The sequence below is a fragment of the Caenorhabditis elegans genome, chromosome X, assembly GCF_000002985.6.
Source record: "Caenorhabditis elegans chromosome X".
NCBI lineage: Eukaryota > Metazoa > Nematoda > Chromadorea > Rhabditida > Rhabditidae > Caenorhabditis > Caenorhabditis elegans.
Genome location: NC_003284.9, coordinates 16,845,008 through 16,864,165, shown reverse-complemented (window position 1 = coordinate 16,864,165; position 19,158 = coordinate 16,845,008). Strand labels below are relative to the sequence as shown.

Below are 19,158 nucleotides of genomic sequence, written 5' to 3'. Positions count from 1 at the left end.
ATTTATATCTAAAATGTACGACATAAAGTTGAACCAGTCGTGTACCATCTCATTTGTGATTCTAAAAACTAACAAATCTTTGAAATTTTTTCTGCTCTGTCATATTTGAATATCCAGACTCAGTTTTCACTTATAATAATTTTTAAAGTCATTCAAAAGTTTCCGAATTAGTTTTATATCTGAACTGTGATATAGACACTTTTGTTTGATCGTTGAAAAAATTGGAACTTTCAAGATTGCTTTCAGTTACTCGAAATGCTCAAAGTAATTTTAAATATTTTGACAATGCACCAAACATTTGAAAAGTCTCAAAAGATTTGCAGTTTTGAAGTGTAATAATAAGTTTGCTAATGATGGACTATTGTAAATCAGTTTAGCTATTGAAATCTACACTGACAATTCATACTTTGATTTCAATTATATAGCTTTAAAAATACAGTCAAAAAGTAACAATCTTGTTGGATCAAGTCTTTTATTGAGATTTCATTGATTGAACGGTTTGCCAAAATGAGAGTATTTGTTGTCTAGTTGCAAATCTGCAAAATTCAAAGATCGTAGATTGAAAAAATCCCTTTTCATAAAGACCGTGAGAAATATGTATCAGTGCTATAATGCGTGGCAGCAGGTGCCAGTCTTGTGTAGTGTGCAAACCTGGAATTATTTCTTTTCTATCTCAGATTTTATACTAAACATCAGTTTCTGTTTCAATACCTATTTTTATTTCCCTCTCAGCAGTATCCTACACTCTAATTTCTTCTTTATACTTGTCCCTTTTGAATTTTCAAAAAAAAAAAACCAGCTTCTTTTATGCATCTTTGCCCGTCTTTTTTCAATTCAACATAGCTGTTCATCAAAAAAAGCACTTTGCTGTGTCGGTTGTCCTGGGCGAGCGGCAACAATTTTGCCACACGCACACTACCCAATACGGAGGGAGCGGAGCCAGCGATAAAGTGCGACGTGATGTAGAATGGAGAGACGAAAAGACATCAATCTGGGGACACCGGCGATGGGTTGAAAAAAGTAGACCTCCACTCTCGTTCACACTTTTGAAAAAGACAAGAAAGTCAGATGACAGTGAAAATGAGATGTGCCATGAGGAAGCAGAAAAATGGGAGCAGCAAAGGAGCACAAATTCTGAAGGCGTTCTTTTGTCATGAAGAAGGCTAAATGGAAATGAAAGAAGGAGCCGCTGTACTATGGAGCCACTTTTCATTTTAGTTAGTGGTTCGAAACTTACTTGAGTGTATACTTCACTACCACCTTTTTTTTTGGAAAAAAGTCAAAAAAAATTCTACTACTAAAGATGATATTTTGTAATGCAGTAATTTAGATATTTCTAATTAGAACAGTTTGTTTTAATAATTGATAAATCTAGAAGTAAGCAAGAAAATTGTAAAGTTAATAAATTTATTTAAATTGCAAAGAAGGGTGATTCAAAAAACTGCCGAAGTTTCTAAGAAATAATGTGTGTCTAATTTGGAATAATTGTTCTACAACTCATACTTGAGGGGTTGTGCGAAATTTTTAGCAAAGTGTAAGCATAGACTTTGCTTGTTCTACTCTATGCAGCAGATGAAATTTTTAATGGAAATTTTGAGGCACGATTTATAAATTAAAACTAGTGATTTACATTTAGACCAAACCCTACTATACTGTTAACTGCCACTTATTTTATCACTTTAAATAAAAGTTGATAATGGTTTAAAGTAACTTAAAATTAAAACATGTATCATTAGTCATATTTGTCCTTATTTCCTAGTGTTAATTAAATATTTATTATTTAACTTCCATGTGCATTTTCTTTTGACTTTCTCGTCGCAAAACAGCACTACCTAATGTCAGGAGGTGTTTGGTAACATGACAAAAAATTGTTTTTTTTTGGTATATGCAGTTCATATCTACCAGAGCACCAAAAATTTTATAAATTTGATAAAAATAAAGCATTTTCAGAAAACAGAATGATTCATTTTAATGCGACCTCAACTCCTCCAATATCGTTCGCTCCTCGATATTTGTTTTTTTTTCTTCTCAATTTTTGTTTCCGTTTTTCTTGCAAACCGCCGCTTTCCATTTCCCTCTGTTTTTCGCATTTTCTGTCCGTACTCGTTCTCCCGCTTGTTTAGTTTAAAAAAATAATAGTCACAAGTAATGATAATGAAATTTTGCAGTCTCATCAGAGGCGATTAGAAGAGCAACGTTGGAATCAAAATCTTCGACTTTGGACAATAATCCGGTAGGTTTCAAACTTTGGGTTTTTTAACGAGACTGTTTACAAATTCAGAAATTCTTAAAATTAAATTATTCTGGAATATTCCAGCTTGATCAAGTTTAAGTTAGAGACTTTAAAGCCAATTTTGATATTCTTGACAAAAGCTATGCGATTTTTGGAATGATGCAGGGAACGCTAGAATTTGTAGGATACATTTGAATCAAGTCTTAAAAAAGACACTATTTTTTGTCATTTTTCCAATGGAACTGAACCTTTACGTTTCCAAAAAAAAATTCGTAGTCCCAAACTCTAAAACCATAGCGATCTCTAAAGAAGAAGAATTGAACATTTATCAAAATCGAATGATTTTCTAGAGAATCTTATATAATTGGAGTTTAAAAAAATCTGAAAACAAGGAACAACTTCATTGATTTTTTCCACAGCAGACAGTTTATATTATGGTACTTTATTAACCTCTGAAACCAACTTCAATTATTTAAATACTTATGCAATTTTGAAACCAGTAAAACATTACAACCAACAAAAAGTTCAAGAAAACTGATTATGCTTTAGTTCAAGATCTGTAGTAGATTGGTAACTCCAAGAAGAGCTCCAACGTCGGCTCCCTTGTATTGTGGCGCATTGTATTCTGAACGAGCCATGCTTGCAAAGTCAATGAGTTTGACTTTGACGGATGCTTCCGGACTTTCGACGTCGTCATCAATGATGACCAGCAATGAACTTCCAAAGAATCGAGTATTTTCATTCGATTTCAAGGATGCTTTGATCTTCAGAAGTTGGCGTTTTGCTGCATTTTTCTTCGGCTGAGAAACATCGAAGAAGTGTTTCATAGCTCTTTTGAAAGTTTCAGCGTTCATCCGTTTGCCTGAATTGTGAGAACATTAGTTTTATGAAGAATTCCAACCAACTCACCGTCTTCCTTAGTCCACTTGACCTCTCCTCTTCCGAAACTTGCTCCACTAAGTCGAAGTCCGAGTACAGCAGTCGTAGTGCTTAATGATTTTTTGATATGATTAATCTTCTTCTCCTCCGAGATATAATCACTGTGAGTTCTGGTGCCAAGCTTTAAGTCAAGAATCCGCGGGGAAACCGCTGCGTGGGCTTCGTCTTTCATAAGAAGGTAGTGTCTAAAAATTCTATTTGATTTCAAAAAAAAAGGTTGCTTATCAGTCTCACCCAGATGCTTGATTAGAAAAGAGCAAATTGATTGTTTTCATGGACATTGGATCAGAACAGACAGTGCACTTCTTGAGAGAAATAACCTTTCCAAACTTAAAAAATCATTTATTTATTTATTTTCAACACAACTTTTGAAAAATCTTACCGAGAAAATGTAACAGCAATCGGGTGCAATATCCGCAATTGATCTGCTCATTTTCAAGTAACTCTCCACTTCGTAAAATGTTGTGGGCTTCAACAAATGATCTCCAAAAACTTTGATGATCTCGGCACGTCCACCTACTTGATTTTTGTACGCCATAATTGAAGAAGATTGCTGAAAATGTACTGACGCATGTAAAAAGATAGCAAGAAACAACATAAATTCGAAATCAGAAAGAATAGAGACTGTGATTTTTGTAATATTTGAAGAACCGAAGGGCTCCGTGAGGGTGCGTACGGTACTCGAATGGCCAGTCCCTATTTTTTATTTCCTGTGAAATAAAATAGCGCAAGAAAGGTCAATTATTATGCTAATATAATATTGCTTTTGTAGTGAACAGAGGCATTAAGAAGAAAGACATCACATTCTTATCAGCAAACGTCGACCTCTCTATCGCCTCCTTTTGTTGGACACATGCGATAGGGGTGCGAAAGAAGTCAGCTTTTTATTGGGTGAGCAGCAAAACTCTTTTTTTGTTGACGTACAAAAGCTAGCAAACTAATTTGTTGACTGGAAACTTGACATGCGACTACATAGATATTGGTGTTATGCAAGGGATTTGCGACTGTGAATTCTAGGGTTACTTGAAAACGCAGTGTGTTAAATTGAATCAAGGTTAGGTGCTGGTTTACAAGTTCATGTGATATTTTGTTAAATTATCAAAAAACTGTCTCTCTGTCAATTTATGCTCATGATTCTAATGCGGAATAGTTTTAAAATAACTATGACTATGACGGTGGTAATAAAACACTTCAAAAAATTTCAGATTTATCATAATTTCCAGTCAAAGTTTTGGCAATTTGCCAATATTTTGGAAAATATGAGCTTTTGAAAAAATCTAAAGCAATGTCACATGTTCCGACCCCTACAATGTTTCAATACAACTAATTAAAACAAAATTACAGTTGAAAAATGTAATAATTTTTGGTTGACCTCCATTATTATGAGTGGCAAGAACTTAGTAATTGACAACTTTTGGCAGTAAATAAAAAATTTTCAAAAGATGTTTGACATGATATTCGGGCATTTTGGCAACATATGAGTAGTTTTTTTTTACAATTTTACCTGCTGGCGCTACTTCACCTTTAAGTACGTGAAGATGTTAACCCACCACTGTTTGTAGATATATATACATACGGTATTATGAATTCCAGTTTTTTTGTTTTGAAAATTGATACCACAGCTTGAAGTAAACGTACACTTCATTCCTGAACACCGAGTAGCTGAAAAAACAGCTTACACGTTCCAAAGTTGTTTGCATTGAATCATATCACATTTGTTCCTTTTTTACCTCTGAATACAGTTTGTTAATTTCCGTATATTTTTTCGAAGTTAATTTTTCGAATAAAAAAATAGCATATTCTGGAATAGCACAGCTCACGAGAAGATAATTGCTCAGCTTGGACTTCAAACCAAAATTGATGGGTTCCCAAAAAGAAGGTGCCAATTTTGGAGCCACCCAGAAATGTATTATTTTCCTCGCATCGTATTCTGTAAATTTATATTTTTCTTACACATTTCGTGTTTTGTCCCCAGTGTGTGCAGTTCTGACTGATACAAAATAAGGGAAGATTTTGTATTATTACTGTAGCTATACACTTTTTTAACTTTAGTTATTTTCCCATTCCACATTTTCATTAGAAGGTTATCGTCTTGTAAAATTTTTTTTCGATGAGCAATAGGGTGACGGCCGCAGAAGATTTTTGCATATTTGACACTTCGCAGTTATTTTACAATGTTTTTTGAAAAGTCTCGCAGCACTTTCATTTTGAGCAATGCCAACAAAATCAATCATAATTTGCACACCAATGTGCACATCAGGGGTGTGCGGCAAATCTCAAAATTTGCCGAGCTCGGCAAATTCGGCAAATCTCTTTTTTCAATATTTGCCGAGCACGGCAAATTCGGCAAATTTGCCGAGCTCGGCAAATTCGGCAAATTCGGCAAATTTGCCGTGCTTAACAAACTCGGAAAATTTTGATAATTTTTGATGTTTTTTGGAACACCAAAACTACCGAATTCTTAACACACATCTGGTTTCTGAATTAGTTCCGTGTAGTATGTCTGCTTAAGCATAAAACTAACTCAATTTTGTGTCATTTTACTACATTTTTGGCGAAAAAATCAATAATTTTAGTCAAAATTGTACTGTAAAATTTTTGACGTGTGCGATTTCGAAATTTGCCGAGCTCGGCAAATTCGGCAAATCTACTTTTTTGAAATTTGCCGAGCTCGGCAAACGGCGAATTCGGCAAATTTGCCGCACACCCCTGGTGCACATTACGAGTGATCGTTTTCGGTATGCGTATGGTTCCAGTGTGCTCAGTGAGCCACTACATGGCAAATTAACTGTGCCGTCGAGTTCAAAAATTTTGATAAATTACCATTGAAACTACAAAAATTGTAACTGTAGCGAATGTTTTTTCTGGTAAAGATATATATCTCTGTTTTCATCACTCATGAAAATCTATAGTGTTTGATCTACTAAAAATTTAAATTTCTAAACGACTATCACCACCTCCTTGATCTTCCCTTGATCTAAATTTGCACCTTCATAAATTTTGGTTGACACAAGTGCAAATCACTTGATTCCATTTGGTAGCTTTTCACTTTTCTCCACTTGACGACTTAATTTCCGGCTATGGCTCGTCCGCAGAAAATGAAGAAACGCCGTTTTTTCACATTCTTCTTCTTCCCCTTTTCTTGTAGCTTTGAATTAAGCAGATGTTACCTGAAGCCACTGCCAACGAGATGGATGGGTTAGGCGTGGAGGGCTTCAAAAACCTTATGTGGTCGCTCAAGCTCATTTGGTTTTTGTCAGCGCATTTTTTTGGCCCGCTGGTGTTGATGATTCGCCAGTGTTTTAATCGCGTCTTCTAGTACTCTTTTCATTAGTTAGCTTTTTCTAAATGAAACCCAAAAAAAAAGAAAGAACGCTCTTGATTAGAGAAAAGAATGGGGGTCTCCAACCTTGAACTCTCCATTAGGCCGCCTGAAAAGTTTGCAGAAAACGAATTTATTTAATTTGGACGAGGTTCGAGGTTCCAACCAGAATGTTCCTTGTTCAACGAGGAGAGAAAAAAGTGCAGAAGTTTGTGTGGTTCCTAGTTCTCAAAGTTTCCGAGAATTGTTCTTTTTGAAAAACTCGTAGATTTCCTAATTTTCTTCATATGACATAAATTCTACTTTTACGACTTTTTCATTCAGATTTATGCTTATCCTCCTTCTCGATTTTTTCAAATGCGAAATCTAAACGTTCTGTAATATATTAAACTCCTAAATTGGGTGTACTATGACAGAAAAAAAGTGAAGCACTATCTCTCGACAGCCATAACTCTTTTTTCACGAGCACAGACAAATCGACGGGGGCACTACGTCATACAAAAGTGGGAATTCAAGGAAACGCTAGAGAACGGAGTTGAAAAATGATAATATCTATTGTGTGTCCTTTAAAGTTGACATTTTTAAAGATAAAAACTGGTAAAACTAAATACAAGTTTTAGCTGAAACACAAAGGAAATGGAAAAATGGAGTTTTAAAAATTTAAGTTTAAGTAACGATGAAGTATTTGAAGTTAATTCCAGATTTCTGAATGCAACCTATGTCAATTGAAATAAGAGCTTCGAAATAAATCCCTACCAAAAATATTGTTGCAGAGGAGCACTTTGAACTGAAAAAAGTCGATCTGAAAGTCAGATGTTGCTGTTTTTTCAGTATGAGAAAAAAATACTTAAACATTTCAAATGAAAGGTGTAATACTGTTATTTCTTGTCTGTAAGATATTATTTTTCTTGATAATTCACTGCAAAGACATTTGTAATTTGCAAAACGTGTCTTAAAGTCGAGAAATTTATAAAACTCTACTACAAACTAAGCGCAAAATCTGTTAATTTAAACATTTTTCCAAACTTAAGTAGCCATTCAAAACTTTGTTACAGTTACAATTCAAGCATATTCTTGCATTTTTTTAACCAGGAAGTTTTTTTACGTGAACTGCTTGTACGTTTATCTTTATTTCAACCTTAGTTGGCCATGTTAAAAAATACAGATTTTGAAAAAAATACAAACTTTTATCGTTTTTTTCTAGAAATACATTATACTCTTATTATGTATTTCAACCCACGTATTTCTCCCAAAAAAAAAACACAAATTTATATCTGCCAAACAATAACTCAAGATGTCTCTGATCCTAAAGCCGTCTGGAATATTTCTACTGTAGCTATAAAGTGCAGCAAGTGGCTGTGCACGTATGCTCCCCTGTTTCGAAACGTTGCTCTAGCTCCGCCCCGTTTCTCTCATCCCTTTTGCGAGAGTTATTCATTGTTTCTTCGGATCTCCAGGTGTTGAAACATTCTTTTTACATTTCTCTATTTACTTTGAATTTGAAAAATCTTGCTTTCAGACTTGAAATAGTCTATTCTTCTGTCGCTTATGAAAGATCCACGCGCGGTCCACGCGGTGGCTGTTTTTATAGCATTGAGTGTTGCGGTAAGTGAAACTGCATATTCTGAAATTTGGTAATTATTCAGTGGTAAATTGCTTTTAGTTTTCTTTAAACTTCACCATTTTATTTCAAAGGAACTACCGGAGTTTGAAAATCCTTTTCAGCTATCGAGAAGTTAAGACTGAAATTTTTTTTTCGACAACCTAACTATTCATATTTTTCACTATTGGAAAAATTACCGTAAAAAAAAAAAAAAGTAATGCGAAGAAGAATTTTTAAATAAAGTAAATCTTAAAATAGTTAAATTTTCTAGAAACTTTTAACGGAATTTTTTTTAAGAGCCCTAATATAAAGAACTTCCAAAGACATGTTCTCAAAATTTGAATGTCAGAGAAAATATATAAAACAAAGCGTCACAGAAACCGCAAATTGATGTTTCTATGGTGAGCAGACTCATCCGCGTGATCCGCAGTCAGGCGGGTCGAAAAACAAAAAAAAAACGTTCAAAATTACGAAACGGATGGCAAAAGTATAGTTAGGGAAAAGCCGGAAGTCAATGATTTCCGATTTGTCTATGATTAACTGAACTTTGTTTCAGCTCCAGTTACTCACCACAATGCGTCCCAAAGGAGCCGGGGTTACTCAGCATTATGGTGGATCTGAAACGGAGGCCAATTCCAACCAAGCAGCTCACCACGGAAATCATGCCGGTCAGCCAATATTCCATGGAGCTAGACCCTTTGGAGCATCAAATGGAAATGGCAAATTTAGAAATCAGAATACCAACAGAAACAATGGCAATGGTTCACACTTTCGAAACCAGAACAATAACACATTCGGAAGATTCTACCCGCAGGGCTCCGTTCCGGTAGCTAGTTTTTATCCACCGCCACCACCGAGGGTGTATGGAGTACCAAATGGGTTCAATTTTGCACATCATAATAACTACATTCCAATGAATGCTCATCGGCCGGGTAAGTTCCAAATCAAAAAAATTATACATACGAGCGTTTCGAAAATATGTTGAAACCGTTTTAAGCTGAAATAGCGCCTGTGGGGAAAATGTTAAGAACAAGGCATATGGTGCCAAAATGACCAAATATCATTGTAAAACTTTCCAAGAAAAAATAAAAATTTCATCAACAATCAAAAAGTGATCATCACTAGGTTTTGCAATTTTTTTGAAAAACTTGGGCTTTGCCGCATGTTCGAGGTAGACTACAAAGTTTGGAAAATTTTTTTCTCTGCCGTAACTTCTCAACAGGGCTGTGCGGCAACCGGCAATCAAGTACCCAGTTGCCGAAAAGTTGCGAAAGTTTCAGCAACCAAAAACTGCCGGTTGCCGAAGGTTTCAGAGTTCGGCAACTTCGGCAATTGCCGGTTGCCGAAAATTTTGGTTGCCGCAGCATTCCTGCTTCTCAAACAACTTCAGCGGTAAAAAATTATACGCCCAAAAATCGGTAAAAATTTCAAAACATTTTTAGGAATTTGTGTGAAAAAGTTGTTAAAAATGAATAAAAAGTTGCTAGAATTGCCCGGGCCGTGACAGCGAACTGCTGTGATAAAATCAACAAAAAAAACATTTGAGTTTTCAGGTCCGCCGTACTACACATCTCCACCAGCCCAGTATCCTCGCATGATCCCAGTTCCACATTTGAATGCTTACAACATGCCACCTCCGGTATTACCACTTCAACCACAAGGTTCTTCAAATCAGAAGTTTTCGAACTCCTATGGAAATCACCGATCATCTCCAGCTCTAATGAGCAACAAGCCACGACTTTTTGTGAATCCCACACTGATTTCACCACCGGAAGGTGAACTTCTTGAGTGGAAAAATGGAGATGGATACTCGGAGTTTTATGCACCTGCACCGCATGACGGGCGTCTCATTCCACTCGGATTTCACAGTCAGCAAATAGGAAAAGATACAAATTCTGAGGATAGAAAGACACCGAATACTACAGTTTCTTCAGCTGTTTTGTCGAATTCCAACACATCAGATAGTATTAATACATCAGAACAAAATTTGGAATCTCCAAGAACCAGTGAAGCATCGGATATTTTGTCCACAATCTCTACATTCACTCAAGAAAATGTTTCTGAATTGCAATCAATATCTCCGCCATCCGAAGAAAATGGTTCATCCGAAAACCAAGAGCACAATAAAATTGGATTTTATAAATTCAATGGAATCAACTTTCCAATGATTTCACGTAAAGATCTTGCAAGCTCTTCTTTGGAACACTATGGTAATCTGATGAATGATATTGGAGGTTTGGTGAAAGCTTTCTTCCGAAAGCATCCAGATATGTGGGAACTCGCTGACAGCACAAACCGAATTGCAATATCAAAGGAAGACCATGATGAAACTCTTGAATTCAACGATGAAAATTGTTCAAAACAGCAAACAGAAGAGGAAACGAATATGGTGAAAATTGATTATTTTGTTCCTGAGAAGCCAATTCGAGTTCCTAGAGAAGCATTGAGCGATTTTGAACAAGGAATCAGGTATCGTTGTTATAAAATATAAGTAAAGTAGATTTGGAGTTGAATTTCCAATTTTCAGACCAATCAATAAAATGAACGGAGTTTTTGAGAAATGTATCAGTGACAAATCATCGTTGGTAGGTTTTAATAATCCACATATGTATTTCTCATAACTTCTCTGTTTCATTGATGAATAAGCGTTAAAGTTATATTAAAATTTAAATATCGAGTTTTTTGGTTTCACTGAACTTGCAAAAGTCAACTTTTGGAGTTGAAAATTTGAAAAAAAAACACGTGTTTTATCACGTGTTTTGTGCATATTTATCTTTTAACTTCAAATAATTCCAGCTCAATCTTCAAGCCAATCAAATAGAAATCAAACTTGACGAACTGGAGCGTTTGCAAGTGGAAAACATTATGCAGTCGGGACAACAAACACACATCATTATGTACACCGAGTTTCCTGGGTAAGAAACAATTCTTCGAATTTCTAACATGAATAAAGTTCAGAGAAAACGATGCCGATCCAACAACTGCAAATCAAACAGGTTCAACTGATGGTACCATCACTAGTGGCATCCAATCGCCGGTACCTACGCCGCCAGTCACCAATGAACATGAATCACAGCGATCCTCTCGGCTTTCCGATTTTACAAATCTTGCCGGAAATAGTAATAGGGGAAGATCATCCAGCAATCTAGGATGGTCAAGCACTACTCGAAAAGTTTATCCACGTTGGAGCGAAAATGAAGTATCTGCTTCTAGACAAGATCCGCAAAGTTCGAATGGAAGAATCCCAGGGACGTCTCATAGACGTCTTCCGGAAATCCCAGCGCAATTCCGAAACAACTCTGGAGAGAGCACATGGGCTCAGATTGTGGGTTCAAGAGAAAATGAGCCAACCGAAGCTCCACTCCGTCGGCGGCATCAATCACAAGACAGCACAATGCGTGTAGACAACGGACGGTATCGACAATCATGGACAAATGATCACACGCGTTTGAGGTTTATTATCCCAACCGAAACCGAATTCATGGCTCGGGTGCCGTTTCCACCGTACAGAATTCCATTGATTGGAGTTGCACGAAGAAATCCAGGGTATGTGGAGAATACAAATTAAAACAAAAATTTCAAGAATGAATTCACAGTAAATTTATTCTGTTTATCGAAGTTAAAAAAAACGTGGTTTTGAAATTTTCAATTGAATTCCGAAATTTATTTTTTTTTTAATTTTTCATTTGAAAATATTGTCTTATTTGACTTAAAATAAATTCAAAACACTTCCGATAATTACAAAAATTTGATGGAAATGTACCTGAGTTATCATTACTTATATATAAAAAAATACAGTTCGTCTGTCCATAGTTTGTAGTCTATGTAGTCTTTGTAGTCTGTGACGTCACACCCAAAGTCAGTGAGAGTTGTGGGCGGGGCCTGTCACCTTCGTGGTGAGACCCATCGTGGTGAGACCCATCGTGGTGAGACCCATCGTGGTGAGACCCTTCGTGGTGAGACCCATCGTGGTGAGACCCTTCGCGGTGAGACCCACATTTTTGGCGGGAAATTCAAATTTTCAGTGAAAAAATTTTGGCGGGAAATTCAAATTTTCAGTGAAAAAATTTTGGCGGGAAATTCAAATTTTCAGTGAAAAAATTTTGGCGGGAAATTCAAATTTGCAGTGTAAAAAATTTTGGCGGGAAATTCAAATTGTCTGTGAAAAAAATTTTGGCGGGATATTCAAATTTTAAGTGAAAAAAATTTTGGCGGGAAATTCAAATTTTCAGTGAAAAACAATTGCGCGGAAAATTCCAATTTCTGAGAAAAATCGAGAAATGTCTGCAATGTTCCAGAAGTTTCTAGAAAATTCGAGAAAATTCCAGAATGGTCCAGAATTTTCTAGAAAGTTCTAGAAAGTTCTGGAATGGTCCAGAATTTTCTAGAAAATTCGGGAAAACTCTGGAATATTCCAGAACTTTCTAGAAAAATCGAGAAATGTCTGCAATGTTCCAGAAGTTTCTAGAAAATTTGGGAAAATTCTGGAATATTCCAGAACTTTCTAGAAAAATCGGGAAAAGTCGGCAATGTTCTAGAACTTTCTAGAAAATTCGAGAAAATTCCGGAATGGTCCAGAATTTTCTAGAAAATTCTAGAAAGTTCTGGAATGGTCCAGAAGTTTCTAGAAAATTCGAGAAAATTCCGGAATGGTCCAGAATTTTCTAGAAAATCCGAGAAAGTTCTGGAATGGTCCAGAATTTTCTAGAAAATTCGGGAAAATTCTGGAATATTCCAGAACTTTCTAGAAAAATCGGGAAAAGTCTGCAATGTTCCAGAACTCTCTAAAAAATTCGATAAAATTCTGAAATGTTCAATTTCGTGGAAAAATTCAAGAAACTTCTGCAAAGTTCTACACGGGGTTCTGGCTCGACCCCGCGCTCCATTGGACACTGAAATGGCGGGAAAAAACTTTGAAATCGCAAGAGGAATTTTCACGCAGCGCGTTGAAAAAAGTGTATGCATTTGCGCGTGACGGTGTTTCTTCAAGTTTTGATACTCCTAGAATATTCTGAAGTTTCAATAATTTTAAAAAAATATCAAAAATTGTTATAATTTTCAGAAACGCTCGCCAAAAACTTTCGGAAAGGACCGGAAAATGTTTCATATGATTTGAAGAACATAGAGAAAATTATACGTTCAAGAAATTTAGAAATAGTTCCAGGAAACTTGAGGTTTTAAGTTGTAATTGCTCAGAACTTAGTTATATAATATTTATGTTGCTCGAAAATTTCCGGTAACCAGGGAAAAAACGTTCCATCTGCAAAGAAGGCTTAGAAAATTTAGAATTTGATTTCAATTTTGAGTACGCCAGTCGGAGCACGCGCTTCAGCGCGTGCGAACGGCTGGTATTGTAATATTTTTGTGCAAATTTTGCAATTGATTTTTTTTTGCTTTTCAAAAATTAATTAAAACTAATTTCAAAACAGTAACTCAATTGATTAAGATTTTTATAAAATATACATATGTTACAATAAAAAACAAAAATTCTTTAAATAAGTTTTTGCGAAAGTTTCCTTTTTTTTTTTAAAGCTCAATTTCATTTCACAAAACCGTTTTGAAAAAATCAGTTCTAAACAATCCCGATAGTTACAAAAAATTAATGGAAAATTGCGCTTAAGTATGCTTTGGACGATGCTTGCGAGTTTTTTGAAAGTGAATAAGAAACATTACGAAAAAATTTTTTTTTTGGGCGGCCATGCCCTTTCGAGTATTCGAGTAGAGATCATTATTTTGACTTGTGAATTGTATGTATTGAATCGAATGATTCAGAATCGAGAGCATGTCGTAAACTTCATGCTGTCTACCGCCAAGATGCTAGCTTACAGACGCCCGCCACGACGCCCAGTGGTTTTACAAAAATATATTAAATATAAGAATCCGAGCAAGCGAGAGAGAGACGACCAGTTCACGTGAGAAAAAATCGGATTTTTGCGTTTTTTTATCACACTTAAAAAAGATAATTTCGGCGTAACAGAATTTTACCACTGTTTTTCGGCTGTTTTTGAAGATTAAAAAATTATTGATTTTTTTCAGCACCGCCCCTCTTTTGCTGAACTTCGCTCTTGTTTTAAAATAAATTGGTAAAAGGATAAAAAATTAAAAAATCCTTTTTAATCCTTTTTTAGTAGTCTATTAAATTTGGTAAATTTCTGGAAAATTTTATTTTCACCTATTGTTTTGAAAAACTGCCAACATTTTTTACTACTATGTAGTAGCTTCCATTTTCAGATAAAAGCTTATTATGTCTAGGTTGTGCAGGCGACTGAAATAGGTTGGTTCTGACTAGGTCCGCTTCAGAAAAAATATTGATAGTTTTTCAAATGAAATATCGTACATAGGCCTGTTAGCGAGGACGTCCTCCGCGAAAGGACGAGGACGAGCTTGCGTCCTCTCGTTTAGGACGAGGACGAGCTTGCGTCCTCTCGTTTAGGACGAGGACGAGCTTGCGTCCTCTCGTTTAGGACGAGGACGCGTCTTCGTCCTGCTGCGGTGAGCTTTGCGCCCAGACACAGTGCAGCTAGAAAGCCAGAATAGCGGCGGACGTCCTAAACGACAGGGCGCAGGACGTCCTAGTTTGTCCTATTTAACAGCCCTAATCGTACATGAAAATAGAATTTTCCAGAAATTTAACAAATTTAATAGACTACGAAAAAATTTTTTATTACCTATTTAATTTTCAAACATGTGCGGAGCTTAGCAAATGAAGGGGCGGGCTGAAAAAAAATTCAATAATTTTTTATCCTTCAAAAAGCGGCGAAAAACAGTGGTAAAATTCTATTACGCCAAAATTATTTTTTTACGTGTGAAAAAAAAATCGCAAAAATCAGATTTTTTCTCACGTGAACTGGTCGTCTCTCTCTCCCTTGCTCGGATTCTTATATTAAATTAATTTTTTTAAAACCACTGGGCGTCGTGGCGGGCGTCTGTAAGCTAGCATCTTGGCGGTAGACAGCATGAAGTTTACGACATGCTCTCGATTCTGAATCATTCGATTCAATACATACAATTCACAAGTCAAAATAATGATCTCTACTCGAATACTCGAAAGGGCATGGCCGCCCAAAAAAAAAATTTTTTTTTGTAATGTTCCTTATTCACTTTCAAAAAATTCGCAAGCATCGTCCAAAGCATTCAAGAAACCATCAGTTCGTGAGAATGCCTACTTTCTGCCGCGAAAATAGCAGCAGCAGAGAAAACAAGCGGCGACGAGAGACTTGGGTGCCTTCGCTACGAGATATTCCCGTGCGAAAACGGTGGGCATCCTCATGATCTCATGGTTTCTATATATGATGAACTTTTTTTCCAAAAATTCGCACCTGACAAACCAAAATATTGTTGGTTATAAAGAAGTAGATGCAGACTAAAAAGATTTATATTTCACCGTCAGGTTTAAGAATGGGCCATGAGCCATATGGGCATATTTACTGAGAATTTGCCACTGCTCAATTTTAAGCGGCTGAGCACCTCTATAAAGTTAGCGTCGTGTCCTTACAGTTGTAGATAATAACGTTATTTATTAGTGAAGACCATATGATGAGAGGTAAACACAAGAGGACCTAGGCATTGGGACTAGAACTGTCATTCACAATCACTTCCTACATAGGGAGAGACAACAGAGCAAGCAAATGTAATTCACACTATATCGGGCAGACAGGCCGCATAGATCAAACTATAGATAAGACATCTTGTGTGCACAGGTCCACACAACACTATAACTTTCGATGCTCGCCCTCACGACTAAGAAATTTATATTTTCTCTGTCGTAAATCAGCAATGCCTTTTTTTCGACTGTAAATCGTACTCCAAAAAGTACCAGATTTTTCGAAATTTTCAATTAATGTTTTGGTAGCTTACTACCTTTTTAAAAAGTTTGAATTTTAGAGAGATTTCTAGTTTTGCTGGAAGTCGAACACCTAAAACTTTCGAAAGAAAAATTGAAAACAAACTAAGGATGCAAAACTCGCAGAAAAAATCTTTGGTGGATTTCCAGAATGACAAATTATCATTCTTTGGCTGTTAAAAAAACGTTTCAAATTTTTTTTTTAATTTTCGCTATAATCCTTGAAACAAAATATTACTTCCTTGATCCAATTTTTCAGGGAGAATTATGTTCCGCAACGCATACTTCCCGCACACGAGAATTTCGCAGCTTTTCGAAGACGTATGCAAGAGATGAGAAACAACGATGATGTAGGAGATCCAGATCATGTTCGAGGTAGGTTGGTTTTCAATAATAATTGTGAAAAATTGTGGTGGCCGTTGATAAGTTGCACGTTTTGTGAATTGCAGGTTCTGGACCATTGATTCTGGAGCCACGAGGTTACTGGTACCCAACTGACGATGAAATGGAGCTGTTGGAACGCCGGCATCTGGAGAAAGAGGCACAGACAACAACGAACAAAGGATCCAGTAAACAAGGCACATAAATATTATATATTGTTTCGAGAAAGTAATAAATGATTTTTTTTCCAGATAACATTGATTATTTATCATCGAAAATTGAAAGACAACTAGAAACTGTAAAGAAAGAAGATAAGAAAAATAGTAATTCCGTAGACAGTTGTCGCAGTGAATCGTCTCTTCCGAATCACAACCAGAATTCAGATGATGACGACGAACAGGACGGCATCGGTAGATCTGGATTCTCTTCATCTTGTTCCAAGTATCAACATTCTGTTGCATCCTCGTCCGCGGGTGATAATAGCCAAACAACAAGCTCTTCATGCTCTCAACCACCATCTTCAAAACAGCGGCAACGTCCAGTGAGAGACACCACGCTGAAAAATCGAAGAAGAAGAGAAAAGTGTTTATTGAGAGCGCAGAAAAGGGAAGAAGAAAAGATAACGGTGGAAATAAAACGGTTTAAAGATGAGAAGAGACTGGAAAAGTTGAAGCAGGCGGAAGAACGGAAGAACGGAAGAAAAGTGCAGAAAATGCAATTGATGCACAGAAAGCAGCTACGGAGGAAAATATTCGAAAAGAGAATGAACGTCGGATTTTAGAGCAAGAAGAGCTGAAAAATTTGAAAAAGAAGCTATTAAATAAGCTGAATAAGGAGAAAAAGAAGAGATCGAAAAAGTCCAGATTTGAAGCTACCAAAAGTAATATCAAAGTTTCTCCAAACATTGATGAGTGTCCGGATGAAATTGATCAAAGTGTAATACAAAAGTTATTAGATGCAAAGTATCTGCTAGATCTCGAGAATTCTAATCGTTTGGAAAGGAAATCAAGTTCAACAGTGCCAGAGAAAAATGAAGATGAACTGAGAGTGGAAATTGAACCAATCATGAAAGAGCTCAGCGACTATGAATCTTTGGATATGAGATCGATTAGACACAGTGAGTTGTTAAATGTTATTGAAAATATGCTAAAACGATAGATATAGGTAAGAAAAGGGTTTCGAGAATTTTTTTTGAATATAGAATCACAGGAATTGAGTCGAGAATTTAGAGAATTGTCAAAAATGTAAACAAAAGCTGCTAGACTGATCTAAACTTTTCAATTGATTTAGTTCTCAGTATTGCAGCGGCTGGAAATTAATTTTTCAAGTACTTCTCTTTTTTTAAAGTAACTAAAAAAACTAGGTGCAACTATCAATATTTTCAAATTATCATAGAGAAAAAACGAGCACTTTTCTAAAAAAATATTATATTTAATTTATTCGGTGAGTTGGTCACCACCTCTGATATTTTTATCGTTGTTATCGTCTTCCATCAAAAGAGAAAGAGTACAGTTTGACAGGTAGATCAACAATTAAACATTTCGTAACGTCTTCTATGTAGTTATATCATTGTTTATTTTTGACATTGCGTAAATTGAAAGATGACCAGAAAAGCATCTCAATCAACAAAATAACACGTAATAAACTGCAAAAACATGCATTATAGGATAATAATCAAATGAAAATTAAGTTTTGGACCATTTTGGGTCTAATAAGCAAAGACTCAAATTTCGGTATTCCACCTTAAAAATCTTAACTTAATTGTTTTGAAATAATTCCAAACTTATGGCAATTAATTTCATCTACAACTTTCACAATTGATACTCAAGAAAATAGTATTATAATCAAGAAAAATCTTACTTCCTCCTGTTTTTCATAATTGTACAATTTTCAGGATCTGACAAAATCGACTCATACTTTGATCTGGATTCAGAGTTCCATGACTACACTCGTGAACAATTGATTCTTCCAGAAGAAGGCCGGTTTAGAAAAACACACGATATTTGCATTTTGAGGGAACTGGAAGCTATAAAGGTATTGTCTCCTATTGGATATTAAATTGAAATTGAAGTTTTTTGTTTTAGAATTACAATCAAACTCTCGACTTGAAGCACGCTCGTGCTGTTCGCCAATATCAGTACTGGAAGGATAACATCTATGACGAGCTTTCATTGTTCATCAATTACATTGTCGAAATGGTCAATGCGATACCGAAAAATCCGACTGTTGAACTGTTTGAAGAATGGGCAATATTCAAAACTGATATTCCGCAAACTTACACAATCGAGACCATTTTGTAATCTTGCCCACACATTTCTCACTTGGTGATCAATTTTAATTTGTGATTCGTTTTTATTACCCGTTGTTTCATTTGATCAAATCACCCTTGTAAATAGTGCAATCGTCATGATACTTCCGGGTTTCATGGGAAATCCTATTAAAAATCTCAATATTTTAACTACTGTACAACATTTTGAACCAGACATGTGAACTTAGGTTTCCTGATCCTGATTTCCGCTCCAATAAATTTTTAAATGATAACAAGATTTTTTTTAAACTTGAGTTTGAATTATTTGAAAGTTGAAAGTTTGTTTATATAATTCAAAATAAACTTTCGTAAAAAAATCAAAACATCAATGTTCATAAGAACCCATTTAAAACTCAATGTTAATGGCATTAGTTCACTTCAAAGTGTTTATATTCAAAGTTTGAGTTGAGTTCACAAAAAGAGATCCAGAATGAGTCAGATTGGTGGGGGTGGTGTGTGCAGGATAATATAAACTAATTTTACTCACAAGTGTCATTACACACTTGCCTCCTCCTTTCTTCTCCCGATT

General features: G+C 35.7%; 1 protein-coding gene and 1 pseudogene across 2 annotated transcripts; one reads left to right on the top strand and one right to left on the bottom strand.

The window, feature by feature from the left end:
• The first annotated feature begins 2,160 nt into the window (after positions 1-2,160).
• T20F7.5 lies at positions 2,161-18,792 on the top strand (annotated as a pseudogene). The gene is made up of 9 exons: positions 2,161-2,233; positions 8,654-9,029; positions 9,651-10,566; positions 10,625-10,682; positions 10,894-11,012; positions 11,056-11,643; positions 16,200-16,315; positions 16,390-18,355; positions 18,406-18,792. Coding segments are annotated over exons 1-9 (4,599 nt in total).
• Positions 2,643-3,770, bottom strand: T20F7.3 (Kinase; the record flags this gene model as incomplete). The annotated part of the gene is made up of 4 exons (NM_078323.3): positions 2,643-3,095; positions 3,143-3,357; positions 3,407-3,501; positions 3,555-3,770. 4 exons carry the CDS (start codon positions 3,768-3,770, stop codon positions 2,779-2,781), a joined length of 843 nt encoding a protein of 280 aa, NP_510724.1. The 3' UTR covers positions 2,643-2,778.
• Positions 18,793-19,158: the final 366 nt, after the last annotated feature.